This window comes from Lycorma delicatula, chromosome 3 (assembly GCF_047948215.1).
Source record: "Lycorma delicatula isolate Av1 chromosome 3, ASM4794821v1, whole genome shotgun sequence".
NCBI lineage: Eukaryota > Metazoa > Arthropoda > Insecta > Hemiptera > Fulgoridae > Lycorma > Lycorma delicatula.
Window position 1 is genome coordinate 153,654,499 of NC_134457.1, and position 27,358 is coordinate 153,681,856.

General features: G+C 29.1%; 1 protein-coding gene and 1 long non-coding RNA gene across 5 annotated transcripts in view; one reads left to right on the forward strand and one right to left on the reverse strand.

The window, feature by feature from the left end:
* Positions 1 to 932: 932 nt before the first annotated feature.
* LOC142322119 (queuosine 5'-phosphate N-glycosylase/hydrolase-like) lies at positions 933 to 24,742 on the reverse strand. Of its 3 annotated transcripts, none has more exons than XM_075360824.1 (7): positions 24,596 to 24,742; positions 23,737 to 23,970; positions 19,346 to 19,508; positions 14,618 to 14,731; positions 7,530 to 7,644; positions 3,844 to 3,914; positions 933 to 2,855 (listed from the first exon to the last, which is right to left on the reverse strand). In XM_075360824.1, exons 1-7 carry the CDS (start codon positions 24,686 to 24,688, stop codon positions 2,620 to 2,622), a joined length of 1,026 nt encoding a protein of 341 aa, XP_075216939.1. In that variant the 5' UTR covers positions 24,689 to 24,742; the 3' UTR covers positions 933 to 2,619. The 3 variants fall into 3 exon arrangements, with proteins under 3 accessions (XP_075216939.1, XP_075216941.1, XP_075216940.1); XM_075360826.1 differs by having other exon boundaries at positions 23,737 to 23,897; positions 24,596 to 24,720; XM_075360825.1 differs by lacking the exon at positions 14,618 to 14,731.
* A 762-nt stretch (positions 24,743 to 25,504) lies between these two features.
* Positions 25,505 to 27,358, forward strand: part of LOC142321001 (uncharacterized) — a 34,000-nt gene continuing 32,146 nt past the window's right edge. For both annotated transcript variants that reach the window (XR_012755544.1, XR_012755543.1), the window contains exon 1: positions 25,505 to 25,728. This is a non-coding gene — a long non-coding RNA (uncharacterized LOC142321001). The remainder of the gene's footprint in view (positions 25,729 to 27,358) is intronic.

Genomic DNA, 27,358 nt, shown 5'->3' on the forward strand with positions numbered 1-27,358 from the left:
TTTTATTTAGAAACAGTACACTAGTCCAAAGTGTGTTCTATGTATCAGTTTATAATAAATGTTAAAAAACGAGCCCACCATTTTCAACACATTTCTTAGCATGGTCTTTTTAGTTCTTTAGGGCTGTTCTTAAGGTGCTCAGCCGCATTCATAATGTGGACAATTAATTTCTCATGAGAATATATTTTTGTTTTGTATATAATATTTTTCATCCATCCCCAGACTCAAAAATCTAAAGAAATTAGATCAGGCGATCTTGGTGGCCAGAAATATGGAGCTCCATAACTGTTCCATTTCTCAGGAAAATGATGATTTAAGTGAGTGGAAATGGCGCAAGAGAAGTGGGGAGGCGCACTTCTTTCACAGCACGATCAACCCATCATGCTGAAAATATACTTTGCATCTCAGCGCTAGAGGACCATCTTCAAGCAGCTGCTCCAATTTTTCTTTAACCCTTTAACCCCAGGCCAAAATTTCAATGATTAAAATATTTTACCAAAACGTTTTTCAAGATGTATCCTTAAAAATGCCAGTGGTTTAACCATCGAAACTGTAGGGTATTGGTAAAAAATTAATTTCTCATCTTATAAAAGTATATATAAAATACCTAAATAAACTTATATACTTATAAGTAATCATCAATACTTATAAGTATTGTTATAGTTGAGGTGTCAAAAATAAAATTTTCTACATTTAACAAGTCATTTTAAAAGTTTAAAAATAAGAAATAAATATAAAATGTAAAAATAAAACATAATTTTGAAATTTTTTTTTCTAAAAAACAAGAAAGAATTTATCTGTGGGAAACTGCTTTTATTTCATTCCAAACATAGTTTTTATAATGTACAAAAAAAAATTATAACGCTAAGTAAAAATTTTTTTTAATTTTATGCAATGATTAAAAAAAATGTTTGCTCCATACTGTATACATATTTATATTTTTACAGCACTTTTTATTTAAGAGTAACACAGTATTTTGTAACAATTTTATTTTGTAATATATTAAGAATAATATTGAATACAAAGAACATATACTACTTTAACAAAAATATAAAAATAATCAGTTTTAAAACAGAAATACCTCAGCGATGATATATTGTCGCCTGGTATTTTTGACCTAGTTAATGGTGACGATGTATTGTCACCATCGGGATTTTAGCAGAATATTTTGGTGATGATATATCAGCCCAGGGTTTAAAGTTTACTATCTAAGTAATTTTTGTTTTATAATAATTAATTGTAGTGTAATTGTAATTTACAATTTTTTTAACAGCAATTTTTACAGTAAATTGTATTTTTATAAATTTTTCACATCACCAAAAAAGAATTTGGTTTTTGTTTACAATAAAAAAGTACTTTTCTGACAAATACAATAATATACTGTAATATACAATAATAATACTCATTTAACAAGTTTATTTGTATGTCAAACACAAAAACAGGGTTTTTATTGGTTTAAAACCAATTTATTGGTTTTCACCCCAAATTTCTCAAAACCTACTGGAGGTGCAGTTCTGGGACTTAATTTATTTGATTTTTAGGTCAAATATCATAGATCACTATAACTGTCCCCTATAATTATCATCCTAAAGATTTCAGTACGAATAAGCATTGGAGTACATGTTATGAACTTTTTCCATTATTTTAACGAGTAGAATTGGTCATGAAATTCCAGAACTTGGTAATAAAACTTGTACATAACACCCCACATTTCTCAAAACCTACTGGAGGTGCAGTTCTGGGACTTAATTTATTTGATTTTTAGGTCAAAAATCATAGATCACTATAACTGTCCCCTATAATTATCATCCTAAAGATTTCAGAACGAATAAACATTAGAGTACATGTTATCAACGAGTAGAATTGGTAATAAAACTTGTACATAGGTTTGCTTTTTTTTTTAATAAAAATAATATTTCAAGGAAAAAAGTTCTACAATAATAAAATTTTTTATCAAATTTTTTTATCATATTCATTGATATTTATGTATTATAATTTCAATGTGTAGTTTGTAATTTTTTATAACTCATCATCTCTCATTCCATATTATTATAAATGTTCTGAGGATCAGGTAAAAAAATAATTTTGTCAGGTATAAATAAAAAAAAAATAAAAAGAATAAATGGAAGCATAATTAAACTTTTATAATGAGACAACAAAAAATTAAGCACCAACAACAGTCTCAAAAAGAAAAGCACACAAAATATCTAAAATAACAGGAAACAAAAAAAAGAAAAAAATATAATTACTTAAAGAATAGATAAATATACGTCAGATGATGACACAATTATTCGAATTTGTGTTGAGAATGGGATAATTATTCGGTTGTCTACTTCAATTAGTCGAAATGATGATAAGTCATTTTGTGGTTTTATATATGATTCAAATTCTATTTTTTTAGTCTGAATATTCATAAGATCAGTATCATCTAAATAAATAAAATTTCATAAAAAATTTAAATAATGCATTTTAAAACTTAAAACAAGGAACAAGGAACAAAATGTAGAAAACTGTAAATACAGTAAGTTTAAATACATGAAATTGAATCACAATACAATGTCAAGTAATTATAAAATTACTTATTTTTACTACTTTTAATTACTTATTTTGATATGAAATCTAATAATAAATGGAAACAACTTTATGGTATGGTATGTGTTCCAATTCATCTGTTTTATGTCGTCTGTATTCCCATAAATAGTTATCAATAAGTATTGAATTACAAAGTATATTATTTGATTCTGATTTACTTTTTTCTAATAACTGAAGAACTCTATTTTTCACTCTTTCAACTGCTTCTATTGAACAACCTCTGATCTCTAATTCTTCTTCACAACCACTTTCCAAAAGAACTTCTGTAAAACGATAATAAAATTAAAATCAAATAGTTTTTTCCAAAATGAATTCAAAAGTTGGTAAACTTTTGAATTATTATTTAACAACTGTTAGTGAATTAACTTAACATTCACAAGCTCATGAATAATAAAACTTACTATCAATTTGAAAGTATCTTCTGGACCAATATTCTGCATGGGAGTATGTCACCAGACTACATAGCTACAAACCATGAGTATATACTGTCTTAATATACTATGAGTATAACTATCTCCTTAGCCTAAAGCCAATGAGATCTCAGGCAGTGTCATTACACAAAAAAAAACTTTAGATTTCAAAGCCAATTAAAAAAAAAGCAGCCAAATCTTTAACTGGATTTTTGAACTCAGGTTCTGTGATACAGAAAATAGACTAATAATGATTTTTCAACATTCAATCAATCTAGAGGTTACATTTATACAAGATTCTTAATGTAATTACTGTTTTCTCTAACTATACCAAGTGTGCTTGTAGAACATCACAGGTCAAATTTTTCATTACTGAAAAGTATACAAATCCCAATTTTTTGTGAAATCCCAATAAAAATGCCAGTTTATTAGTAACAAATACTTCTGTGAGACCTGTGTTAGTGTTGATGATGATGGTATTTGTTAATGTTAATGTTACTTTAATGTTGAATAATAAGGTTTGTTAAAGTATTTTCATATAGATAAACAAAAATAGTTCTGCCTAAATTCTGCTTAAAAGATTGGAAGAAATTTAATATCATCAAAACAATAATGATTTAAACAAATAATACATCATAGTACTTATTCCTTAATATTATTGGTTATGGTATTTTAAACCAACTAAGGTGAATAAGTTAATATGTGTACAGAGAAAACCTATTTATTCTAAGAATAAAATAATTTCTATAGCTGATAAACAATCTATTTTTAACTTAACAATTTTTAGAGAAAATAAACAGAATCTGATTAACTTAATCTTAATGACTATAAAACATAATACCTGATTTTAATAATTTATATAGTTCAGGACTGTATTTTAATACACCAAAATGTACCAGTACTTGAGGAACTCTGAAAAAAATAAAAATAAAATGTAATACATTTTTAAAATTCACAATATATTAATTAAAATATAACAAATTGCTGATTGGTAATATTACAACACATCAGCAGAAAATTTAAAAACAACATAGAATGGCTTGTATACAAGTCTTGTATAACACAAACCATTTGTGTTATATCAAAAAAATATCTTTTTTTTTAATAACACGCACATACTTATTAACTCTGATGATTTCACATTTTTGAAATTATTAACTAATTATTTTGTAATTTGTTATGTATCATATTAGTTTCAAATTGATTATGTTTTCATAAATTATGTTAAATCAGAAAAACTCCAAAATCATAATTTATATATTGACTGTTAAGACTTACCACTTTAATTAAATTTATAGTTCCAAATCACAATTTACACTTTTTCAATGAAACTAATAAATTGTTGAACTGTTCCCTTAGCTAGCCACTTACTACCATAAATAATCCAAAACCAAATATAAACTAATTTGAGAGAAAATTTAGACTAGACAATAGTCTAAAATGTAACGTAATTAAAACTTACGTTTTAGTTAAAACTTATAATTAAAACTTAAGTTTTTAGCTAAATCATAAAGATTTTAGCACTGTGCTATTTCAGAAAGTAAAACTATAGAATCAGCATGGTGTTAAGGAATTTATGCAAGTTCAGTGACAGGAAGTTGGGACTGACAATAATGTGACAGTATAATGTAGAATATAAGTCTAAAAATAAACTTTTGGATTAATAAACTTTTCTGAGGAAAATATTGATCAGCAAAAATTTGAATGAAAGAAATAAAGATACTGGCATGAAGAGAGCACTAGAATCCTTCAGGTTTCTTTTACTGCTTTTAGGGTAAAATTTTAAAAATAAATACTGCTTCAAAATCACTACAAGTAGAATCTCTAGATATAAATAACGCTTATGACCTTTTGGATAATGCTCTTTAAGAGATAAATGACCTTCAAGGATTGATTTATTAGTTGAAGATGCAGCCAAAATCTGCTCAAAACAGGGAATATCCAGTCAGTGTTCAAGCATGAGTCACTAAGGTGAAAAGTCACGTTGACAAGCTTTGTGAAAATCAAACATTCACAGACTGAAAATCAAGTTTTAAGGTGACAATATATTATTCTATGATTGATACTATATGCTCACAACTTGACAATCGGTTTAAGGGCACGAAGTCACTAGCAGACACATGTAGGGTAATTCAACCCTTCTTTTTGGCTTCTTCTACTGATGATCAACTGGAAAAAGAAGCTCAAAAATTTGTAGAAACATTTTCTGATGACACATCTTTGTTAGATCACAAACATCAGTTAGAAGTTCCTTCAGATCTGAGATTACAAACATGATTGATGTGCAACAGCTTGCTAATCTACTGTAGATTGAACATAGTTCTTTGACTTTTAGCTATCCTGAAGTATGTACTGCTTGCTTGCTGTATGTACTTTGTTAATGTTAAAATGGCTAAAGCCGAAACATCATTTTCTAAATTAAAACTGATCATAATTCACCTCAGACATGCCTAAAATGGTGACTCTGGTAAATTGGTGACTCTACTGTCAATAGAAAATGAAAGGGCACAATAGATTAATGTTGGTAAAATCGTTGATATCTTGTCGAAATGAAATCAAGAAAGAACTCTTCAAAGGTCAAGGTTAATCAATATATTTATTGTTAAATAATTTATTTTCCTGATATCACGAAAATTTGGACTAAATTTTGTTAAATTTTAGTCTTTGTTTTATTACTTTAAATTATTATTCTAAAGTGGTTTTATGTTTCTATATAATGGCAAGTAACTTACTAAAATAGTATATTTAAGTTATTTTAATTTTATAAAACATATTAATTTATCCATGCAAGACCAAGTTATCTTTATTTTGAAAAGCCTATTATTATTACTTCAGTTTGGTAAGACCTTCTAAATAATACCTGTTCCGATCCTGTTGATCTTACTGTAATGATAAGCAAGTGCTTAATTTTTTAAATAAATAAAAAGTTAAACAATTAACAACTCATTATTTGATAGCACTGTTCTTCAAATCTGTTAAAATAAGTGTTATGTATGCATAATTGTTTATGAATGGTCAAATATATTAGTCTCATTTAGACTTTCTGTACTTGGGCCTCTGAGAACCCAGCTACGTTCATTACAGTTTTCAGTTGATAATTTAGAATAAGACCTGCAATTCCAGTGACATAAATACACAATGGAAAAAGTAATTGCAAATGAGATAAAGTAAAAAAACGCAAACTTGGAGGTAAAGTAATATAATATTAAAGGAAAAGGCTATTGGATTAACAGAAAAAAGTAGAAATTTGAGATATTGTTATTGACAATAACAATGAAATATTGTTATTAACTGAAATATTATTACAGATTTGAAACACAGTCCATCATAGCCAAATTGTAACTATTAACAATAATAAATAAAATTGAATTGAAAGCATTCATTGGTTCATTTATGTTTATTTCCATTTACTGGCTTACAGTTTATATTGTTTTACTATTTTTCAAGGCTGCCCACAGTTTAAAGTGATGTCTGTTAAAGAATTTTTAAATTTAAATTATTCTGTGACAATAACTTAATGATTTAGATCTAAAGTGGAAAAAAGTGACCATATGTAAGTGATCATATGTAACATTTTAAACTAATGTATATAGTTTTTTTTAACCTGATTCTCAAGATTTGCAGTATGTAAATGAAAATATGACAAAAGATGAGATGCTACTATCATCATTCAGACGAAAATGATCACTCGACAAAAAAAGTTTTGGTTTAAGGGTTTATTCTATCAGTTCAAACCTCTGAAATTAGAAACTATAAAAAAATTAGAAACATTTTAGGTATAAATATCATAGATTTAAATAATAATTACACAGGGAAAAGATAACAATAGTTCAAAGTCAAGAAAATTAGCTTTTGTGATGCCCAGAATAATATTTCTCACTTTGAACCCTTATATTTTTCCTTCTTTTAAAACACAATTAAGTAATTTCAGTTTTAATAAAATTTCAACTATTATGTAAATAACTGTATCAGTTGCCACCTTTTTAATGTATAATCTTGTTATAATTTGATTGTTCATCTTTTTACAAAAGTATGTATATTCTTTCATTTTAAACACTTCTAGTAACACAAGAAATTATAAAGAGTAATTAAAACAACATTGAACTCTTTATAAACTCACCTTTGCACTACATAAAGATATTGTATTTATTATCATTCAATAACAGGTTGACTTAATCATATTGTAAAATAAAAAAGACAGACTTTTATTTAATGTTTAGGGCTGTGATATGAATTAATTAATATTTCAAATGGTAATTTAAAGAAAAATTGCTACTACATATTCTAATGAATCACGACATTTTTGTTATAATCTGATAATTTCACAAAATCTTTAACAACTGTGAAAGCAAATCCTAGAGAACAAGAGGAAGTCAATTTACAAAAAATATAAAAGCCACAGCTACATTCAATAAATCACTTCCTGTAGATTATTAATAAGTGTTGGATGAATTTCTTTCATCAAAGTTATTGAAATTGACTTCAGCTGCTGATGTTATTAAAAACTAATATAATGAAGGTAATTACCTGTAATCAGCAAACATTGTTATTGTATCGATATCATGAAATTCTCCTAAGCCTTTTCCTTGACAAAAACCCCAAATATCTGATACTAAAATCTGTGCTCTTTTATAAAACGACACTGTAAAATTGAAATAAAAATAATAGTATTAATTTGACTTACAAAATAATATGTTAAACAGTAATAAAGTAATAAATACACTTATTCCTTCTGTAGTTAATAGTTTTGCTGGTTGCAAATTTACTTTTACACTAAATTATTATTGGAAAAATTAGTTTACACTTATATCAGTCTTAGTAAACAAGAAGTAAATAGCAGTAACGTAGAAATAACACAATTGTGTACTCTGGATTTGATTAATTTTTAAATGGTGCTGGTGATTTTTCAAATGAAAAAATGTAGTTTAGAAAGTTTAAAATTATTAAACTTTAATTCATAACAGAATAAATAAAAATTATATCCAATGGTCTTGTTATTACTGTACAATAGGCAGTGTATCTTATTTTAATATTTATTAAACACACAAAAGATTACACAAAAATCCATTGTAATTACATTTTAATAAAATATAATTAAAAAATCTCAAGGCAAAAAAATTATTCACATTACCTACATTTGTCTATTCAAATGCAGTTTTTACTTTAAATTAATAAATATAAATTTTCTATAGTTAAATTTTAAATTATTATAAACATACTATAACATCTGGAGGTCTTGGGTTCAAATCCTGGTCAGGTATGATACTTTTCATATGCTATGAATTTCCATTTCTCATAGGGCCAAATGACCAAATCAGTCGATGCCCATCATTTCATAAAACAAAAAAACTATATTTAGTGATACAAAATGTTGCTCCAGAAAAAATATGACAAATCATAAAAGGATAAGTTTTAATGCAATAAATATAGAATTTAATAGCAACTGAAGATGCAAGTTACTGCAAAACCATATTGGAAATTATTAAGATAAGTTTAACTTATCTTGGTGTTGGTGTTTTATATTTCATTTAATAATAAATTTATTAACACAGTGGAAAAAATATTACTTATTTGAATACAATATATATATATAAAATTTTCTGTTATTGTAAATGTTTTATCATCCATAAAAAACTGAAGGATTTATTTTGCTGTTGAACAAAGCAAAACAACATGCATCAAAACATGCTCATATTAGAGAAACTTGGCTGATAAAAAAAATAAGGAATTATTATAAGCAACTTATACTTTGTTATTGTAATATATAGGATTGCAAGTTAAAGATTACAGAGAAAAGAAAAGAATTTAATTATAGTACAGTTAATTTTTTAATGAGTTAATTAATGTTATTTAATATGTTACTGTATGAAAATGGCTTGATGTACAAAATTATTAGGTAAGAAGACTACCTACGAGACAGCTGAACTTTTCATAAAGAACAATATACCGGCTATACTTTCTTTTTTTTTTACAGAGGTGAAGGAATCCCATTTACAGGTGCCTAGGCAATGTCGGGCTCGCTAATAGGTTCCGCAAGATATTATTAGGTGTGAGAGTGTTCCTGCGCACTACTGATTAAACTTCCATCCCTCCTGCAAACTGCTTATGCAGAATTACATCAGGAAGGACGAAACACTCGCTCACACACTCAACACAAAGACACAGCAAAGCACAATTACACATACACTCACAGTTGGCCCTCACAAGCAAACACATAATGCACACAACAGTCAAACAAATTGCAGTACATATATACACCACTCACAAACACAGCCAACACATTATACACAATCTCAGGTACTTACCACATACTTACACACAACTTACCAGGACGTCCACAGTCTAAGCTTCAAAGGAGGGGAAATTACCTACGGACCTGTGCCAGCGGAGTGACCAAAGCTTCATTGCATCCAGTCGACCCCCACAAGGTTGGGGAGCCAACCTCCATATAATCAAGCCCAAATCTAAACAAATAGGCTCTAAAGCACCCATGGCCCAACAGAAGCTGTGTTAAATTGAGATCCATCGAGCCACGGGTTATCAGGACCCATCCATCATCGTCCCCAATCAATCTATATGTCCACCTGCCTTTTACACTGTGGATCCATCTCTCCTGCTACAGCCCTATCAACTTCTTATAGTATCCAAATTGATTCGTTTTTTCGGCAGCAATCAGTGGTCCGCGTTATCGTAACCTCTGTTTAGTTATCTCTAGGTCAACTGGGAGCAACCCAGCTATCACTTCGACTGCCTCCTGGGATACGGTCCTGTAACCAGCCGCCACCCTTAGACAGCATTTCATATGAAAGGACTCCAATGCTCCCTTATATCTTCCATATACAACAACATCTGCCCAGACTTCAGCACCATATAAGAGCGTGGTGTGGGCCACTCCTATTAATAGTTTCCTCTGTTGTTGACCTGGTCCTCTACAGTTTGGCAGAGTCCCAGCTATGTATCACATTACCTTCTCCACCTTTTCAGTTGCTTCAAGGGCACACCTAACAAACCTCAGATGAGTGTCAAACCAGATCCCTAGATGTTTAATGGCAGGTTTTGACAGTATTTTCCCTTCTCTGAATCTTGACCGCCAATGCTGGTCTTCTTTTTGCCGTAGAAATCGCCACAATTTCGGTCTTTTCTGGCACTATGGACAGATCAACATCCTCCATCCCGGAGCTCACTGTGGAAAAGGAAGCCTTTACCTTCTCGGATGCCTCCCTCCAAGTATCTGTCTATACGACCCACGCAATGTCGTCGGCATAACCGACAACTGTCACATCGGTAGGAAGGGAAACACAGAACACCCCATCATATTTTATATTATAGAGGTCGGCTCGAGAATCAACTCTTGGGGAACACCCCTATTCAATTCCCATTCCAGCACTCCATTATGAAACTCATATATTATCCTTCTTTCTTTTAAATCAGCACAAATGATCCTCACAAGATTTTGAGGAACACCGAAAGTTCTCAGTGCACTAATGATCGGAGTGTGTTTAATGCAGTTAAACGCATTTCTTACATCCAAAGTCTCAGGCACGCACATCTTACCTTTGGATGGCTTCCGGTAAGCTGCCATAATCCTTTATGCCATTATACACACTGTAGACACTGCATCCAATGCAGGTCTGCCCCTTCTGAAACCGTATTGTCGGTCATGGATTCCACCTGTTTCTTCAACCACGCAGGACAGTCAGTGAAGTATCAATCTTTCCAAAATCTTGGCAGTTGTATCTATTATTGACAGTGCACAATAAGAGGCAGGGAGTACCAAGTCGCCTCCACCTTCCTCCAGGCATGCATTACAGGCATTCAAAAACGCCGCAGGGTCAGCCCAATATACCAGCTATACTAAACCAAACTCTTGAAAATATGTTTAGGAAGATCTTAAATTAAGGAAAATCTTAAGCCTAGTGCTTTTAAAAATAAAAAATGGGTCATCTCTACCCATTTATTTATCTACAACCCTCAGAAATATGCTTAGATGGATCCCTTTTTATTTAAAGGCTGGTTTGATACTAAGTTCATTTCAAAAGTGAAAACATTTTTCACACCAAAATATCTTTCAGAAAAGATCTTCCATTAAATGTTCCAAGTCATCCATCAAGTGAGTCAGTGAGACCCTCAAGCTCGATGAAATTAAAGCCATGTTCCTGCTGCCAAATGTTACATTGATAATACAACTCGTAGATCAAGGTGTTATTGCATTAATGAAAAAGCTACAAAAATAAAATTTGTTTTACTACAATTTTGGAATATATTGATGGCAGTAATATTATCATAACAAGAAAAAAAAATCAAGAATATTATTTACATGATAGCAGTCATATATAGAATGTAATCTCTGACATTACACTGCAAAAATCGTGATAAAAGTTTTGGCTAGCGGTTGTCACAGATAATACTCTGCCCAGCCCTGTAGAAAATGAATTCTACCATTAGTGAGATAAATACCAGGATGTGAAGCTGCTGAGGAACAAGTGATAATAAAATGGTTAAATGGAGATGAAAATGTAGAGAAAGAAATGGATAGTGATGAAATTATTGCAGCAGTAATGAATAATACAGAGGATAATGAAAGAAGGATGAATCCAATGATGATTAAGAAAAAAAATTTCTCATAGAAGGGAAAGATGCTCTAGAAATAGCCCTTCAAAATGTTGAACCAACTTCAACTCTAGTTGATGTTTTGAATCTGAAAAGATATGGTATTATACAACAGAGAAATGTAAGAATAACATAAATTAGAAAATAACAGACTTTTTCTAACAGGTAAGAGAGTTTTAAACTTTTTAAATGTATAGTGTACAGTTTACAGTAACATGTTTGTATTTAATTGTGCATCAATATAAAATGCATTTATATAAAAATTGAATACACACATTTTATTTACTCAAAATTAAGATTAAAAAAAATGTTTAATTAACTGACATTAGCAAAAAAGTGAATTGTATTTTCTTTCTTATTTTTGTAATTAAGATAAGACGTTCATGTACACTACAGTATTGATTTTTTAAGAGTGAAATCTTAAAACTCATTTTGATATGTGCTGATAACTTTTTTCATTTATTCACACAGCTTTTACAGGATTTACCATTTATCCAATTTTGTAATGTTCGCTTAATTTATTGTTATAAAGTGGTTTTATACTTCAAATGTAACTAAATCCTTATTTTCAATAGTCATAGTAAGCTACCATTAACTGTCTTTTCTGTTTATCAGACCATGACCCAGTATAATTTAATTTGGCTAAGACAGAGATCACTGTAAAAAGAAATGGCCAGTGTTACAATTATATATATCTCATTAAGTTAAATTTCGTACAAGTTTGATGTAATTAAAATCAACTGTTTTCAAAGTGCTAGTCAATAACATAAGTTACAAAAGTATAATTATACTACAATTTATTCAGTACACAAAACAGATTTCAGTATTATAAAAAAAAATAAGATCATTACAGACAAAAGATTTTTCAAGCTGCTTTTTTTCTTAAAATGTGTTTTCTGATTTCTTATATAATAATAATTTCTGATACTATCAGACAACTACATGTCCAAGATAGCATCTAAACATTACTGTATATGAAAGAAATGTATGTTATTGGTAAGTGGTGTAGGCTTAAAAAGTACAAATTTATTATTAAAAAGTTCTAAAAACCACTGCAGAAAAATTAAAACATACAATCTCACATTAAATTATTTAAGGTGCAATTAATAAATTTTGTTTTACAGAATCATTAATTTGGTGATGAATTTTAAACAAACTTAATTTTTTTTAAAGAAATACACATATTTTCTGTATCCTATCCAACAAGTGCATGATTAACATCATGTAGTTCAATAATACCTTTTGAATTGTGAATTAATTTGTAGCTATCTTTTATATTTAATAACTTTATGCATTTATATTTTAAATCATTAATTAAAATGGACTTTAATCATATCAATTTTTGTCTTATAAATAATTGGTAACATTCCTGAGATTGTTCTATATAATGTAATATATACCAATCAGAATAAAAAAAATTACTTATTTACTACATGAATGGCTTAACAGAAAACTGGGTCAAAATAAACAATTTTGATAATGATAAAGTTAACTACGCCATATGGAATAAGTATGAGTGAAAGGTAGTATCAATTGTTTAATCTTGGGCTTTGCAACTGATGCGAATATAAGGAAATAGTTTATTCAGAGCATTAAACGGTTAGCATGAATCAACAAAAATGATACAACAATGTACAGAATCAAGTTTGCAGAAAGCCAGTGACATTGATAGAATGAAAATAGCAGTTGGAAGAGCACAATATTGCCATTTGTTGTAGAGATTAAATAAAGAAAATATATTGTCATAAAATCAGAATGAAACTGGGTTAATTTTCTTTTGCTGAACATGGTCATAAATATTCTGAAATTGGTGAAAGCATATATATATGAAATGTACATTATTTTTACACTGTTTAAAATTTGTTTGAATATCGTACATTTAATTTTAATAAATGATTTCTACTAACTAACTGACTAATCTGTTGATTTTTTTTTATAGTTCCATTAAATACAATAGTTCCTTTTTAAGCAAGAAACCTGCATAAGGAAATGTTTTTGTTGGCTCAGTTGTTTACACTTCAGAATGTTTTACTGCAGATGATTCCAAAAGATCCGTATAAACCTTTATTCAACATCAATGGTGTTGCAGATGATTTTGACAAGTGTGCATTTAGAGGTGATTAGTTAAATCTCTTAGTTATTAAGTTAAAACCTCTTATTATTGTTAACCTCTTTATTATGAGTTAAAATCTTTTACATGACATCAACACTTTATTAGAGTTAAACTTGTTTATTTAAATGATACAAATCAAATTCAGTGTATTTGTAAAAATCTGTATGCTGATGATATTATATTTATGTGAGAATTGTGTTTTTATAAGGTGAGTTACAAAAGTTGACTGTTACTGTGTTTTCCTTAGATGTGTTCTTTGTGCCTGTGATTGAATATGCATATGATTTACACAGGTTCATATAACATATAGGTATATAATATCCCAGGACTAAATAAAGTAAACTGAAATGAACAATACAATATATTAAATTGTACTATCTAGATGTAGATTCAATTACAGATATGAAGAACACAAACAAATATTACAAAAAAATCAGAGTAAATTTTCATAATTACTTTATAGAAAGAAAATAAACATTTTAAATACAGCACAGTAAACCTTCAATTTCACAATAAATCTGTCAGAATAAAAAAAAATAACTGATTGAACTAAACAAATTAAATATTCTGTTTTGCCATTAATAGTTTCCTAAATACTTTAAAATGGATATCATAAGAAATCAATGAGGTAATTATTTATGTTGGTAATACTTAAGATAAATGTAGAAAATATCTTAAGTATACACTTTCAACATATTTAAAAGTAAATAATTTTATTTAATCACACACTATTTCTTCAAACAGTATTAATATTACTATAAATGTAAAACAAAAACAATAAGAAAAGAATTGATTATAATAATTTTAAATATATAAACTATGAATATTTTATACTGTATACATAGTACTTTAAGCTTAATTTACTGAAAATTTGGCAAACATAATGATTTACCTTTCTTTCCTTTATAAATAGATTCGTCTCTAAAACAACTGAATTCAGAGACAACAGTATTTAATAAAGACTGAGCAGAATTCTTTGAATTTTTGATACAATTTACAAAAGAACCTAAACCAACAAACAAATAAAAATCTTATATTATAAAAAAATTATTGTTAGAAAATTATTTAACAAGTATTTAATACATCTTTTATTTAACTGTTATAATTGTTGGATTTTGGGTAGCGAAAACCTTCATGCTACTTGACAAACACAACATGATAGTCTGAAAAATACCATTTGGTATGGGTTGACTAGTGAAGTAAATGGACCATTCTTTGCCAAGCCGATGGTTCCTTGCGCTAGTTACAGTACTATGACATATAACAGTTTCTAGACATGTTACAGGACTCTGCAATACCACAAATTGAACATCAGCAACCCAATGTCTACTTTCAACAAGATGGTGCACCATCACACTGAAATTTACATGTTAGGGACTACCTACATGAATAATTTTCTCTCTGGATTGGCTGTGATGCATCAATTCCCTGGCCACCTTGATCCCCTGACATTACACTACCCAATTTATTTCTTTGAGGGTTTATCAAAGGTTGTACGCAACAAAGGTTTACAACAACAATGAACTTCAAAAGAAAAATCAAAAGTGTAATAAATGGAATAATTCCAGATATTCTTTGTAATGCATGGCTTGAAAATGAATATCATCCAGACATTTCAGATGCCACAAAAGCTCTTACTTGAACTTGTTTGAAGTTAATAAGTGTTATAAACAAAACTGTTTAGAATGCCTTATTCAACAATAAAATATGCATAAGTACATTGCTTTGTTAATTTTCTATTTAACTAAAATGCATTGAATGATTTATAAGCACTCTCTATTTTAATGATCAGTAAGTATGTAATAATAAAAAATAATCTGCTTTAAGGATTATTGATGATCTGAAATAAATGGTTAATAAGGATCAATTAAGTAATCAAACTGAATTACTTAAATATTAGCGTTATCATTTCTTTGAAATGCTTAAGATTAACTATCTTATTTCACAGCTGAAAAAACATGTTAAATGGTGAAAAATGAAGGAAAAATTTAACATTTTAAACACATTTTTCAAACTGTAATCAATTGCACATTCACAGATATTTATATATTCAAAACATTTTATAAAAACCCTTATTTAGGAATATGGTTTACTTTAATGATCTGGATGTTTAGTTTCAAAGTGTCAAATTAATTTTGATGGCTTCATGCTACCATTGCAGAGGACTTTAAAGCAAACAACACACTGTAGCTTTCCATCCAATGTGGTAAAACCATAATTTAAATAACTGCAATCAAGTCTATTGATTTCACGACTGCAATCACCAAGACTGCCTCCTGTGAAATAGTACGGTAACCACCTGTTACTGTTAATAGTATTAGGCATAGAGCCCTTAATATTATGTCCTGATAATTTTTATATTTTAGCCTGTCTGACCAGACAGGGTGTCATGTATAGCATAATAGCCTTGCATACGCCTTTATACAGGATGATCATGGTCTTACAGTTAAGACCCCAATCAGGACTTGCTGACTCACTGCCAAATGGCCTTGACAGCAAGTCAGTGTTTCAATGGCAGGTCAGTATATAAAGTATGTCCAAATTCAAAAGTACCTCAGGGTATTTCTTGATGAGAAACTGCAATTTAAGACGCACCTTCAATACGTCACGGAGAGGGCCTGCATGCCTTCTTTGGTAATCGACATGTGGTCAATCCTATTATGCTATTATGCTATACACGGCACCTGTATGAGCAGATAGGCTAAAATATAAATGTTATCGGGACATATTATTGAGACCTCAACACCTAGTATTGCTAATGGTACCAGGTGGTTACCATACTAATTCACAGGAGGCAGTCTTGGTGATTGCAGGTGTGAAACCGATAGACTTGATTGCGTCTGAGAAGCAGCAGTGGTACGTTGCTAAGAAGTTCAGTGAGTTGACCTCAGATAAAGTTTCAGAAATTGAACAACATGGCAATGCCTTGTGGCAGGCCAGATGGGATGAGACAGAAGGTGGGAGGTCCAATAAAACTCAAATAAATGTTTTAAAAAATCAAATTTTACTGAAGAAGAAACAGAACAAAAACAAATGAAATGACTTACACCTTGAAGTGACTTAATTTTCAGTATATTAAAAAAATAATTATATTTCATTTTGTTTAATTTTTTAAATTTAAATTTCATACCTTACAGACAATGTTCAAAATGATCTCCTTGATAGTTTATGTAAAATCTAGTGTGACCAATAACATCAAGGGAAGCTTTTCTAATAGTATCACGGTTGCTCTTAAGATGTTCAAATGTGTTTAAAATTCGGTTCAATAATTCTTCTTTGGAATTAACGTTTTCTGCGTAAACAAGTTCCTTTAAATAACCAGAAAAGTAATAACAGTCCAAGTGATTTAAATCTGGGAACCTAAGAGAGGCCAAATACAGAATAATACGATTTTATGTCTATTAATCATCGGTTTTACTTCAATAAAAATCCTATCTTGAATTTTTTTTTTTTGGCTGTATTTAAATTAATTTTCTCCAAATTAAATTCTGTACAAGTTTTGTCACTAAATCTTCCGTATTTGTCATTTAACAAAGCTACTGTACTACAAAATTAAAAAAAAAAACTTGTTTTTTGGCACCAAAGTTTGTTTTACTTTGGATGTTTTAAAACCTTCTGGAGTTACAATTCTGAGACCTGTTTAATTCTACTTTCCAGCTCAAATTACATAAGAAACCACCAACTTTATTTGGGTACCACAAATTACAGTAGTAGGGCTTCTTTTATTCAACTAGACTTTAAACTTGTATTTTAAAATGCTTTGTTTGCAGTTACAGTCTAGTGAGTGAATGATTTCACTTGGATTTCAGTTTACCTGATGAAATGTGGTCACACTGAAATTTTTAGGACATTACTTAAGAGACAAAATTAATGATTTCTTATCATTTTTGATCTGAAAATTGAATAAAGCAGGTCCCAGAAGCATAATTTAAAATGACATAATTTAATACATAAGTTTAAATGATCAAAATTCATTATTATTATTGTTAAACAAATTAAGCACAAATTACATCATTTTTTCTTTTCTTAATTTAAGATCTAGTTTTCTTATATACCAGGAATTTCAGAAAATAGATCTCATCTCCTTCTAAAATTAATATAATTTATTTTTATATTAATGACACACACGTGTATGTACATATATAAGTGAAATAATGGTGACATTCTAGTTTAGAAATAGAATAAAATACACACAATTTTTCATTTACTATGTGATGATCATAACATACTTATATAAATTCTTATTTACTTATTTATATAAATGAATAAAAAACTTATTTTACTGAACAGTCTACAATAAGACCCATGCAACTTTTTTTTCTACTATTTTTCTTATCTAGTATACAAATATTTTTTTAGCAGAGATATTCCCAAAGTTTCTAAATTTTATACTCTAAATTTGTACTTATTTATAAATTTGTCGTCTACAAATGTTGTACAAGAAGGAAGCCTATACTCACAACATCAACACTCTCAAGTAACACATAATTCCAAATTGCCTTTAGGAAAGTGTTTTTTGGAAATATTAAACTGATTATCTTCTCTTGTATTATACTCATGCTACTCTGAATTTATGTTTTTTCCTTTTCTTTAATAAAAAGGCTTAATAAGTTTGTAAATGTACGAGTTAAAAACGATAATAATATATAAATTTCATTAAAAACCTGCCTATAAAATTAATTACATTTTAAGCTGAAAACAGGTTTACAGTATTTTTCTTCTGAGAAAGAAATGCTGTATTTATGTGCTTACTAGCTACTGATTTCCAAAACCCAACCTTGTAAGCCATGATGGTAATAAAATTCAATGATATAACTATTTTAAAATCTACTTATACAGATAATTGCTCAAATGTTAGGAAGAAACTGGATCTTGGCTTTGAATATGCACTAAATCTGCTCATTCATATAAAATAAATAATGTGATTCAAATATTAATTTAAACTTTAAATCTTTGTAACTGGTTTATAGATTTTTATCAACAATTTAAAAATTATTCTTTTATTCTGTTCTGATTTTATTTATTTATTTTGTGCACATTTAATCACTATTATTTCATACATTCATTATCTGAATATAGTAAAATGGACTATAATCACTTTCTCTCTGTTTTTATATTTTCTGCTGTAGGTCTGATCATAGCTTTCCTAGAATGTTGCAATATCTTCTTTCTTTCTTTTTCCTGTTTAGCCTCCGGTAATTACCATTCCAATAATACTTCAGAGGGTGAATGAGGATGATATGTATGAGTGTAAATGAAATGTAGTCTTGTATAGTCTCAGCTCGACCATTCCTGAGATGTGTGGTTAACTGAAACCCAACCACCAAAGAACACCGGTATCCACAATCTAGTATTCAAATCCATGTAAAAATAACTAACTTTACTAGGACTTGAACACAGCAACTCTCGACTTCCAAATCAGCTGATTTGGGATTACCGCATTCACCACTAGCCCAACCCGGTGGGTTTTAATGTTGTAATATCTAAATCAACAATATTTAACAATGTTATTGCAAATATATATATATATATAAATATGAACCACCTTTATTCAGATCTAAAATATTAAATTGATAAAAATAATTTTCCTATATAACAAGTTCACTTTAATTTTACAAACCTTCATATTTTTCTAGCAAAACATTTCCAACTTGATGCAAACTATCAAGTCTTTCTTTCATCAGTTGTAATTTTACAGAAGAATCATCCCCTTGTAATATTTCTTCTAAATCTTTTAATTCCAGCTGTGAATAAACTTTTGAATCAGTCATATCTATCCCTCCCTAAAAAAGAAAACTGTAAGATTTATAAAGAAAAAGCAAACATGATCCTAGTCTGATTGAAAAGTAACTTTTTCCACCATTAGTATATAACTTAACAGAATATTGTCAGTAGAAGATAATCTGGTTGAATAATATGTTGGAAGGTAGAAAGTACTGAATACTTCTTCAAATGAATGAATATATATCTATGTGTTACCTTCGATGCTACCTTAGAGATCTGATAATCAATAAATAATGATGTTAATTTCAAGGCCACTTAATTTCTAGATTCATTGATAAAACCTTTTTTAAAGTGAAGTGAAAAAGAAATATATATGTTAAATAAGAAACCTCTCAGTTCAATTAGTCTGTTAGGCACCACAAACAAATAGTTTTTGGTGGTCTACAAGACAGATAAGTCACTCCCAAACATGGTATAGCAACATTAATTTATCTCATATCAATAATAACAAGCAGCCCATGCAGGGCTTATCAAGGAGTAAGAGTGAAACCTTCATCACTAAGTTGACATTCAGCACTGCATATTTTTAAAATAAGTAATTAGTGTTTTTGTGCCTCCACTGCTTTACATGTAGAACATGATAGAGAGGAACAACAGCTGATAATGTAAAACAAATTAATACTACATTAATTTAATAAATACTATTACATTAACTGTTCCCTTCTCAACAGAGGAAAATTCAACTTTGATAGTAAACTTACTTTATGTTACATATTAATTTCTTCTTCTTTCTTTGAAGCTTAATAACTTTTTACTGGATAACCAATTTTGATGAAATTTGTGACAGAGACTAGTGTATATGGGGCAAGTTATAGGTAAATGTTTTGGGTCAATATCTCCAGAGGGTAGGGTAGAAGTTTCTTTGGATCAATTTTCTCAAAATTTTTCAAACAAGTCCTACTTTATATTAAGCTAAATGTAAGTGTACATGCTTATTTTATAATTAAAAAAAAAAAAAATTAGCTCCCCAAATTCTGCCCCTTTCACCAATCGAAAATGTTATCTTTTTATTTATTGTATATTTTTTAATGGTTTTTTAAATATGTTTTCCTAGGCATACTGAATGTTCTAAAACTTTTAAAAATTACATTACATCAGAATTTCATGATAATTCACCCCACCACTAAAAAAGAAATCTTAGGTATGTTTTAATTTGTTGAATATTTGTCAGCACAATTTTTTTAGTTTCTTCCATTTAACATAATAAACATACACAGATTAAAATATTTTTGGGAGATTATTTTGGGGTTTGGGGAGCAGAAAAAAGTAAAAAATAACAATTTTTAATTTTTTTAAACCTTTTTTCATGTATCATTACATTTCCGCTAAATAAGAATAAATAACCAATGCCAGAAAAGTATAACAACACTGTTATCAGATTTTATATATAAAATATTATTTCCCAAGATTTTTACATGAAACTATTTTTATTTATTTTTTTTTTAATTACAAACCAAACAAAATTTAAACATAAATAATTTTTAAATATATAATTAAAATTTCTACAATTGTAAATAAATATTTACAGAATATTTTTTAGTATTTGTAGTATCATAATATTTATTAATTGATATTTATCAGTCAATATATATTTACTTAATTGCTGTACTAAATCTGATGGTATCAATAAATATTACTCTTCAGATAATATACATTATCAGTTACTAACAGATAATAGTAGTTAATTATGTAGCTATTTCAACACACCTCATCATCTCATTAACAGTGACATTTAAAATGTAAAACATACATACATTCATCTGTTTATTACTAACATATTATTAAACAACATGTATTATAATCTTAAAGAACTTATAACTGATTTAAAAATTAAACAAAAACTAATCTTATAATTTCTGACTTCTCATAAATTTTTAGTCGTAATTAAATGTTTATTATGTATATGCACAATCCCAGCTGAAATATATTACCTCTTGTGGCTCCTTCAAAAAATAAGAACAAGTTTTCAAGATACAAAAAATAGGCTATAAAATTATTATTATTATAATGAAAGAATATGATATATTTTATTGTAATATATCCCCATATATATATATATACACACACAGTAGCATGCAAATTAATCTGAATGTTATTTAATAAAAAGTAACTTTATTTAGAAAAAAATTCATATCTGTACAATTTGTGAATATCCAGTAATTAATGTCTCTTTATTCTTAATCACTTCACGTACACAATTTGGCATTGTTTCAACATGTGAACTAAACATTTATTTTTGATTTCTTCACCATGAAACCATACTTTTTGCCACTGAAGATAAAAATGTAACTCGAAAGAAAACATAACATTTTTCCGGTCTTTCTTGATTCAGTTATCATGAGCTTTTTGTTGCACATTGTTCGTGTTAAAAGCTGGCTGACAAGCTTTACATTCAGCTGCAAGAAATTGGCATCTAACAGTTATCATTGTAAATCTGTTCTACTGACTGCTAAGTCCACAGCAAATAATTTTGGATCAAGTATACTTTGTCTTATTAATAACTGATCATTTGTTGGAATAGGTTTTCTTTTACAACCACATTTGCTTTGTCTTTGGGGAGAAATGGAACAGTTTCCTTAAATTGTTTTAAAATGGCATTCATTGTCCCTAGTCCCAACACTACACTCAAAAGCTGATTGTTGTGTCATACTGGTATGCTCGGAAAGAGAAACAATTCAAACACTTCTTGGAGTTATGTCCACTATTATTACTGTATATGTCCATATTAATATATCCATCACCATTATTGTATATTCAAGACATACAGAATAAAAAATACGATTTTGTAATAAAAAATAAAAAAACTTTCACTAAACACAAATTGTAACATGGAAATTGCAAAAGAACAATCACCTCACATTATACAGACAGCGTAAGTGTGGGTGTGACCAAGTGTACCCACAACATAGAAATAAATAAAAAGCTTCCTGTGTTTGGATTAATTTGCATGCAACTGCATATACATATATTAATAAAAGCTAAGATGATGATTTTGTTATAAAAAAATAATTTTAACTAAGCTTTTTTATAATTTTCAGTATTTTGAAATCATCTCAACCTCATATATTATGGATATTATAGGTATATTAATTTCTGGTGTAGAAATTAATTACAGATATATCATTTTTTTAATAAATAGATACATTTTATCTTTTTTTTTTAAATTAATGTTAATATATCCTGGTCTAAAAAATCTACTTTTTCGAAATACAATATCACAATGTAGAATTAAGGATATCTGAAATCATTTACCTAAGATAAAGTTACTATTTATAAATTCAAAGCAGAATAAAAAAAAAGAAGAAATATCCATAATAAAATATAAAGAGCCTCAAGTTTGAATGCAGTATCTTCTTGGCTTATCATACTGAATATGAAAAATAAAACCTAAGAGCCAAATCACTTTGTAACATTAAATAAATAAGTAAAAGAAGTAAAGAGTAACTGTAGCGTACCATTAAAAGAAGTTGTAACCAGATGTAGTGACCAAATTCTTTGGTTAAGGTCAAATGCTTGTGTTATAATTTTATCTTTTTAACAATGTCTCACAGTATTTTCAACATCATATGAGCACAATTTCTGGTAACTGTTTTGTAAAAAACATTTGATTGTATTTCTGAATTTTTTTCCAAAAGTTCAATGATCATTAAATGTCTATCAACTTTTTTTGTCCATTCGTTGAATGATTTAAGTAATAACAGAAGGCCTTTCACACTTTCTAAACCATGAATCTCACTTCTCATTAAAAAATTTGTAACAGCATTTTGCTACTTCACCATAAACAGAAACTAGTTAGCATTCAATGCTCTCAGTAGAACCTTATTTTTTTGCACAAAGGAATCAAAAGACTAACCTTTCTCGTTGTTTGAAGGATGTGATATTTACTCAGCCATCTTAAACATGCAGCCATAAACATAATATCATTGAAACTATGGTTGGTGAATTCCAGAAATTATTTTTCACAGCAATGGCAATGCCATCACTGTGAAAATAATTTCTGGCATTTTAATTAATCTTTTACAATTACTTCCTAAATACAATTTATAAAATAGAAATCAGGATTTCAAGAAAGTAATAACAGATAACACTGAATAGATGAATTTAATGGTCGAAGATATAAACTAATATTCTGTATATTCAAGTTAACAGACACCAAAGGAAGAATAAAACAAAATGTTTACTACTTTAAATGCTAAATATAACTGCAATAATTTATATTTTCCTTACTTTAATTGCCTTATTAATTGCTGCACAAAGTCCAAAGTATCCTGAATATTTGTTTCCTTCATGTGTTATTTCCCACCAGGAATCATTTTTAGCTGCCCAAAAGCAAAAATTTAGTGTGTCGACTACAAATATCCAGTTTATTGCTTTTTCTTCAAGCATTCCTACAGGATGAACATCATCACATTTAAGGAAATTAGATACCGATATTGAACCATCTTTAAGTTCATCATACAGCTGAAAACAGAGATTAAAATTATAAAATAATTTAGTTTTTGTTTTTGTAAATTGGACAAATATAATACATATTAATGAGGAAGCTGGTAAGTGAAACAAATTCAAGAAAAACTACAAATAAGTGGGAAAAAATTACTAATGAAAATATGCTTATATAGTTTGTATTCATCATTTTTACTTTTCATACAGAAATAATGCAAATAAAATTATATGTAATAACAATTTTCACGTAATCTTAAAACAAATCGTTAAAAATTTAAACTAAAAAAAATAATTTTAAAAATATTAAAATAAATGTTTAATGTTTCTGCATAGAAATAAACATTTTGTTTATTAATAAATAAGAATTGATGAGGAAAAAATTGTAGTTAAATTTGTGTGTTCATAATTTATTATATTGTACAGTATATACATATTGTAATGTACACCTTATCAGGTTGTGGTAAATTTGTTAACACAATTCACTACAGAACCTAACATTTGGAACGAAAATCGGCGAATTCTTATAATTGACCAGTTCTCTATCGCAAAGTGTCCTTTTCTTAATAATAATTAAACTAAAAAAAAACCATTTGATCGGTAACTGTTCAGTAATTCATTATTGCAAAGCAATATGATGATTTACCTTTAGTGACAAAGACTCAACTCCTTCTTCTTCAATCGAAACAGATTTAGATAAGTTTGAAATATATTCTCCGGTTTCTTTCGGTGTTAACATTTTCGCAATGCCTTTGTTCCGTTAACATTCACTCCCACAAACGACAACAATGCTCTAAAACAACACGTACACAACACTTGTATATAAGGGATGAGATAGTGGGGGAAAAATAAGTAAGGAACCAAGTGGGAGTTACGAACTATTCATTGATTCCAATAGTTTATGAATTAAATAGGGACGAATTTGAAAAAGAGAGTGGGTCTGAGATTCAAAAAGGTACGAAACAGCTCTTCACCTTTATTAATTCAATTTTCGATGCTTAACGGCTTTGTTGATTTTGAATCGTATCTTACATTGGTCATATAAATATAAATTTTATTGTCAGTGTCTATCATTAGTATGGATGCTATTTAGAAAAATTCTTAGTACAGCTACTAGCTTGCAAAATCCGTGCAGTGACGCGTAAAGAATACCACAGAATTCATAATAATATAATTCCTCCGATTTTTGAGTCTGAAGGGTTCCGTAAGTGTAAAATCAGCTCGTTCATTTGTATTTTCGATTAGTAATTTAAAACCGAACTTGAATTTTTCAAATAAACTAAAAAAATCGTCTTTTACAGTAGTAATATGTTATATAAATATAAAATTATAATATATGTACTACTACATATATATATGTGTGTGTGTGTGTGTAATGAAAAATAGACTGTTTTACGTTTGTATACGTGAAATTTCATTCATTTTGAGTTGAAGAAAAGTTTTACTACATCTGTATATATTTTCCTGAATTAACTTGTCTACATAATTCCGTAAGATCTAGTATCAAGGTTAGAGCTACGAACGCTATCTAGATACCAATGATCTAAACAATGATTTAAATTACGATTTGGATTTAGTGATGTGCGATGTTTAGTATCTGAATTTTAAGTTACGATTTTAAATTCACGTTTGGTTCACGGAAATGCGCTGTGATTTATCGTAAAATTTTGTTTAAGTTATGACAAAACGAATATTTTTCGTTGTTTTTAGATCCTTCAATGTATAACGAACTTTATAACCTATAGCTTCTGTTGATGTTTAAGTGTACTTGTTTATAAGGTATGTAGCCGTAAACGCAATTTATACAAGAAAGTTGTGAACTAGTTTAATTACAGCATTTTTGAGAAATAGTGTAAATTAAAAAAATAGCCTTACACTGACTGATATTGTACGAAAAAAGCAGAGGTTTTAGTAGGGTTTCTGTTAATTTAAGCGAAAAACGAGACTTTGTTTTAATATTGTGTTTTGTCCTGCACTTAATAAACTTACATTTTTTCAGATAACTCTGTAATGAAATATATTAATATATAAAATCCCAATTTTTTAACTTCATCCTGAGATCTGCAGGTTATGTATGTATAAAATAACCCAATCATTTTGATAGTACTTTTCAAGAAGATGCCCGCAGTCGATTTGTAGTTAGTGGCGTCACTGAAAAAAATTAATTACAATAAATGTAATGTAACCAAATTTAACATGCTCGCTTGACTAGCGAGGGTAGGTTAAGTTTGGTTATACTTTCCTATTTATTATACAGTGCATCTTCAGTTTACGCGGGTGTTACGTTCCGGAAAATTTCCGCATATAATGAAATGGCGTAAATATTATTCTACTAAAAAAAAAACTGTATTTTACTATTTTTTATTACAGTATCATTGTATTATTTTAATGATATTAGAATACAATGTATGTATTTAAAAAGAAAAAAATATGTACTATTAATTTATTCTCTTCTTTCAGTGATGCCATAAATCAAATGCTTGGCATTTGATCAAATCTTGGACAGTTCTTATCCTGTGGAGATTTGGCTGAATAGTTTATGATTCAGTTCAGTATATTTTCCATCTCCCTCTAATAATCATGAGACCTTACAGATTGGGAGGAGATTAAGTACTGCGCAGCTGAAAGCTATGGAAAATTACAGCTATTTTTTTTCCTAAGAAAATGTATTTCTCTGCATTTTCATGTAACAATGATGGAGGTGCCTTCCATGGTAAAATATTCTGGAGGTAAACTAGTCCCCTGTTTCAGGCGTTCCTGGATACTCTGTTTCCAGATCCTCCGGAGGGTGAAACAGAAGCCAGCATTAGGGTGGGGTCTACGCCCTTCCCTGTTGTACAGACTGTGGATCCCGTTGATTTAGACTGAGCGGTTTCTCAAATGGCACTGGGGATTGACCAACTTGACCCAGATATATTGTTCCATCTGCTGCCTGTCATAACAGAGCCACTTGGCAGGCTGTTCTCCGGTTGCCTAAGCTGGGGCTGCTTCCCAACTTGTTTGAAAGTGGCTGTAGTGAGGTTGGCAGTTATCGATCCATCAGCCTCTTGCCGGTAATCGGCAAGTTGCTTGAAAGGCTGGCGGCTGTGGAACGGCTCTGGGAAAGTATGGCCAGTATGGCTTCACGAAAGGGGTTGGCACCAAGGTTTGCATCTTAAATGCTTTTGCTGAGATGGAAAGCACTGAATGTAAATATGTTTTGGCAATTTTTATAAACATAAGAGGCACCATTTCCTTCTTTATGTTGGAGTTCTGTCCTCTATGAGTTGGAAAGCCACAATTTTCCCGTAGCCCTGCAGGTCATGGTACGTGACTATTTGTCTAACCATTCAGTTTAAGAATGCACATTCTGTTTAAGAATGCACATGTAGTTGTGGAAAAATCTGTTACCAGGGAACCTGCGCAGGAT

What these genes read in the sequence shown, in the direction of transcription:
- LOC142322119 (XM_075360824.1), bottom strand. Translation starts at nt 24,688, where the DNA reads ATGTTAACACCGAAAGAAACCGGAGAATATATTTCAAACTTATCTAAA. An exon ending in TATTTATAAAGGAAAGAAAG is followed by an intron (nt 7,645 to 14,617) that starts GTAAATCATTAT and finishes TCAATTTTACAG; the next exon opens with TGTCGTTTTATAAAAGAGCA. An exon ending in ACAATGTTTGCTGATTACAG is followed by an intron (nt 3,915 to 7,529) that starts GTAATTACCTTC and finishes TATTTTTTTCAG; the next exon opens with AGTTCCTCAAGTACTGGTAC.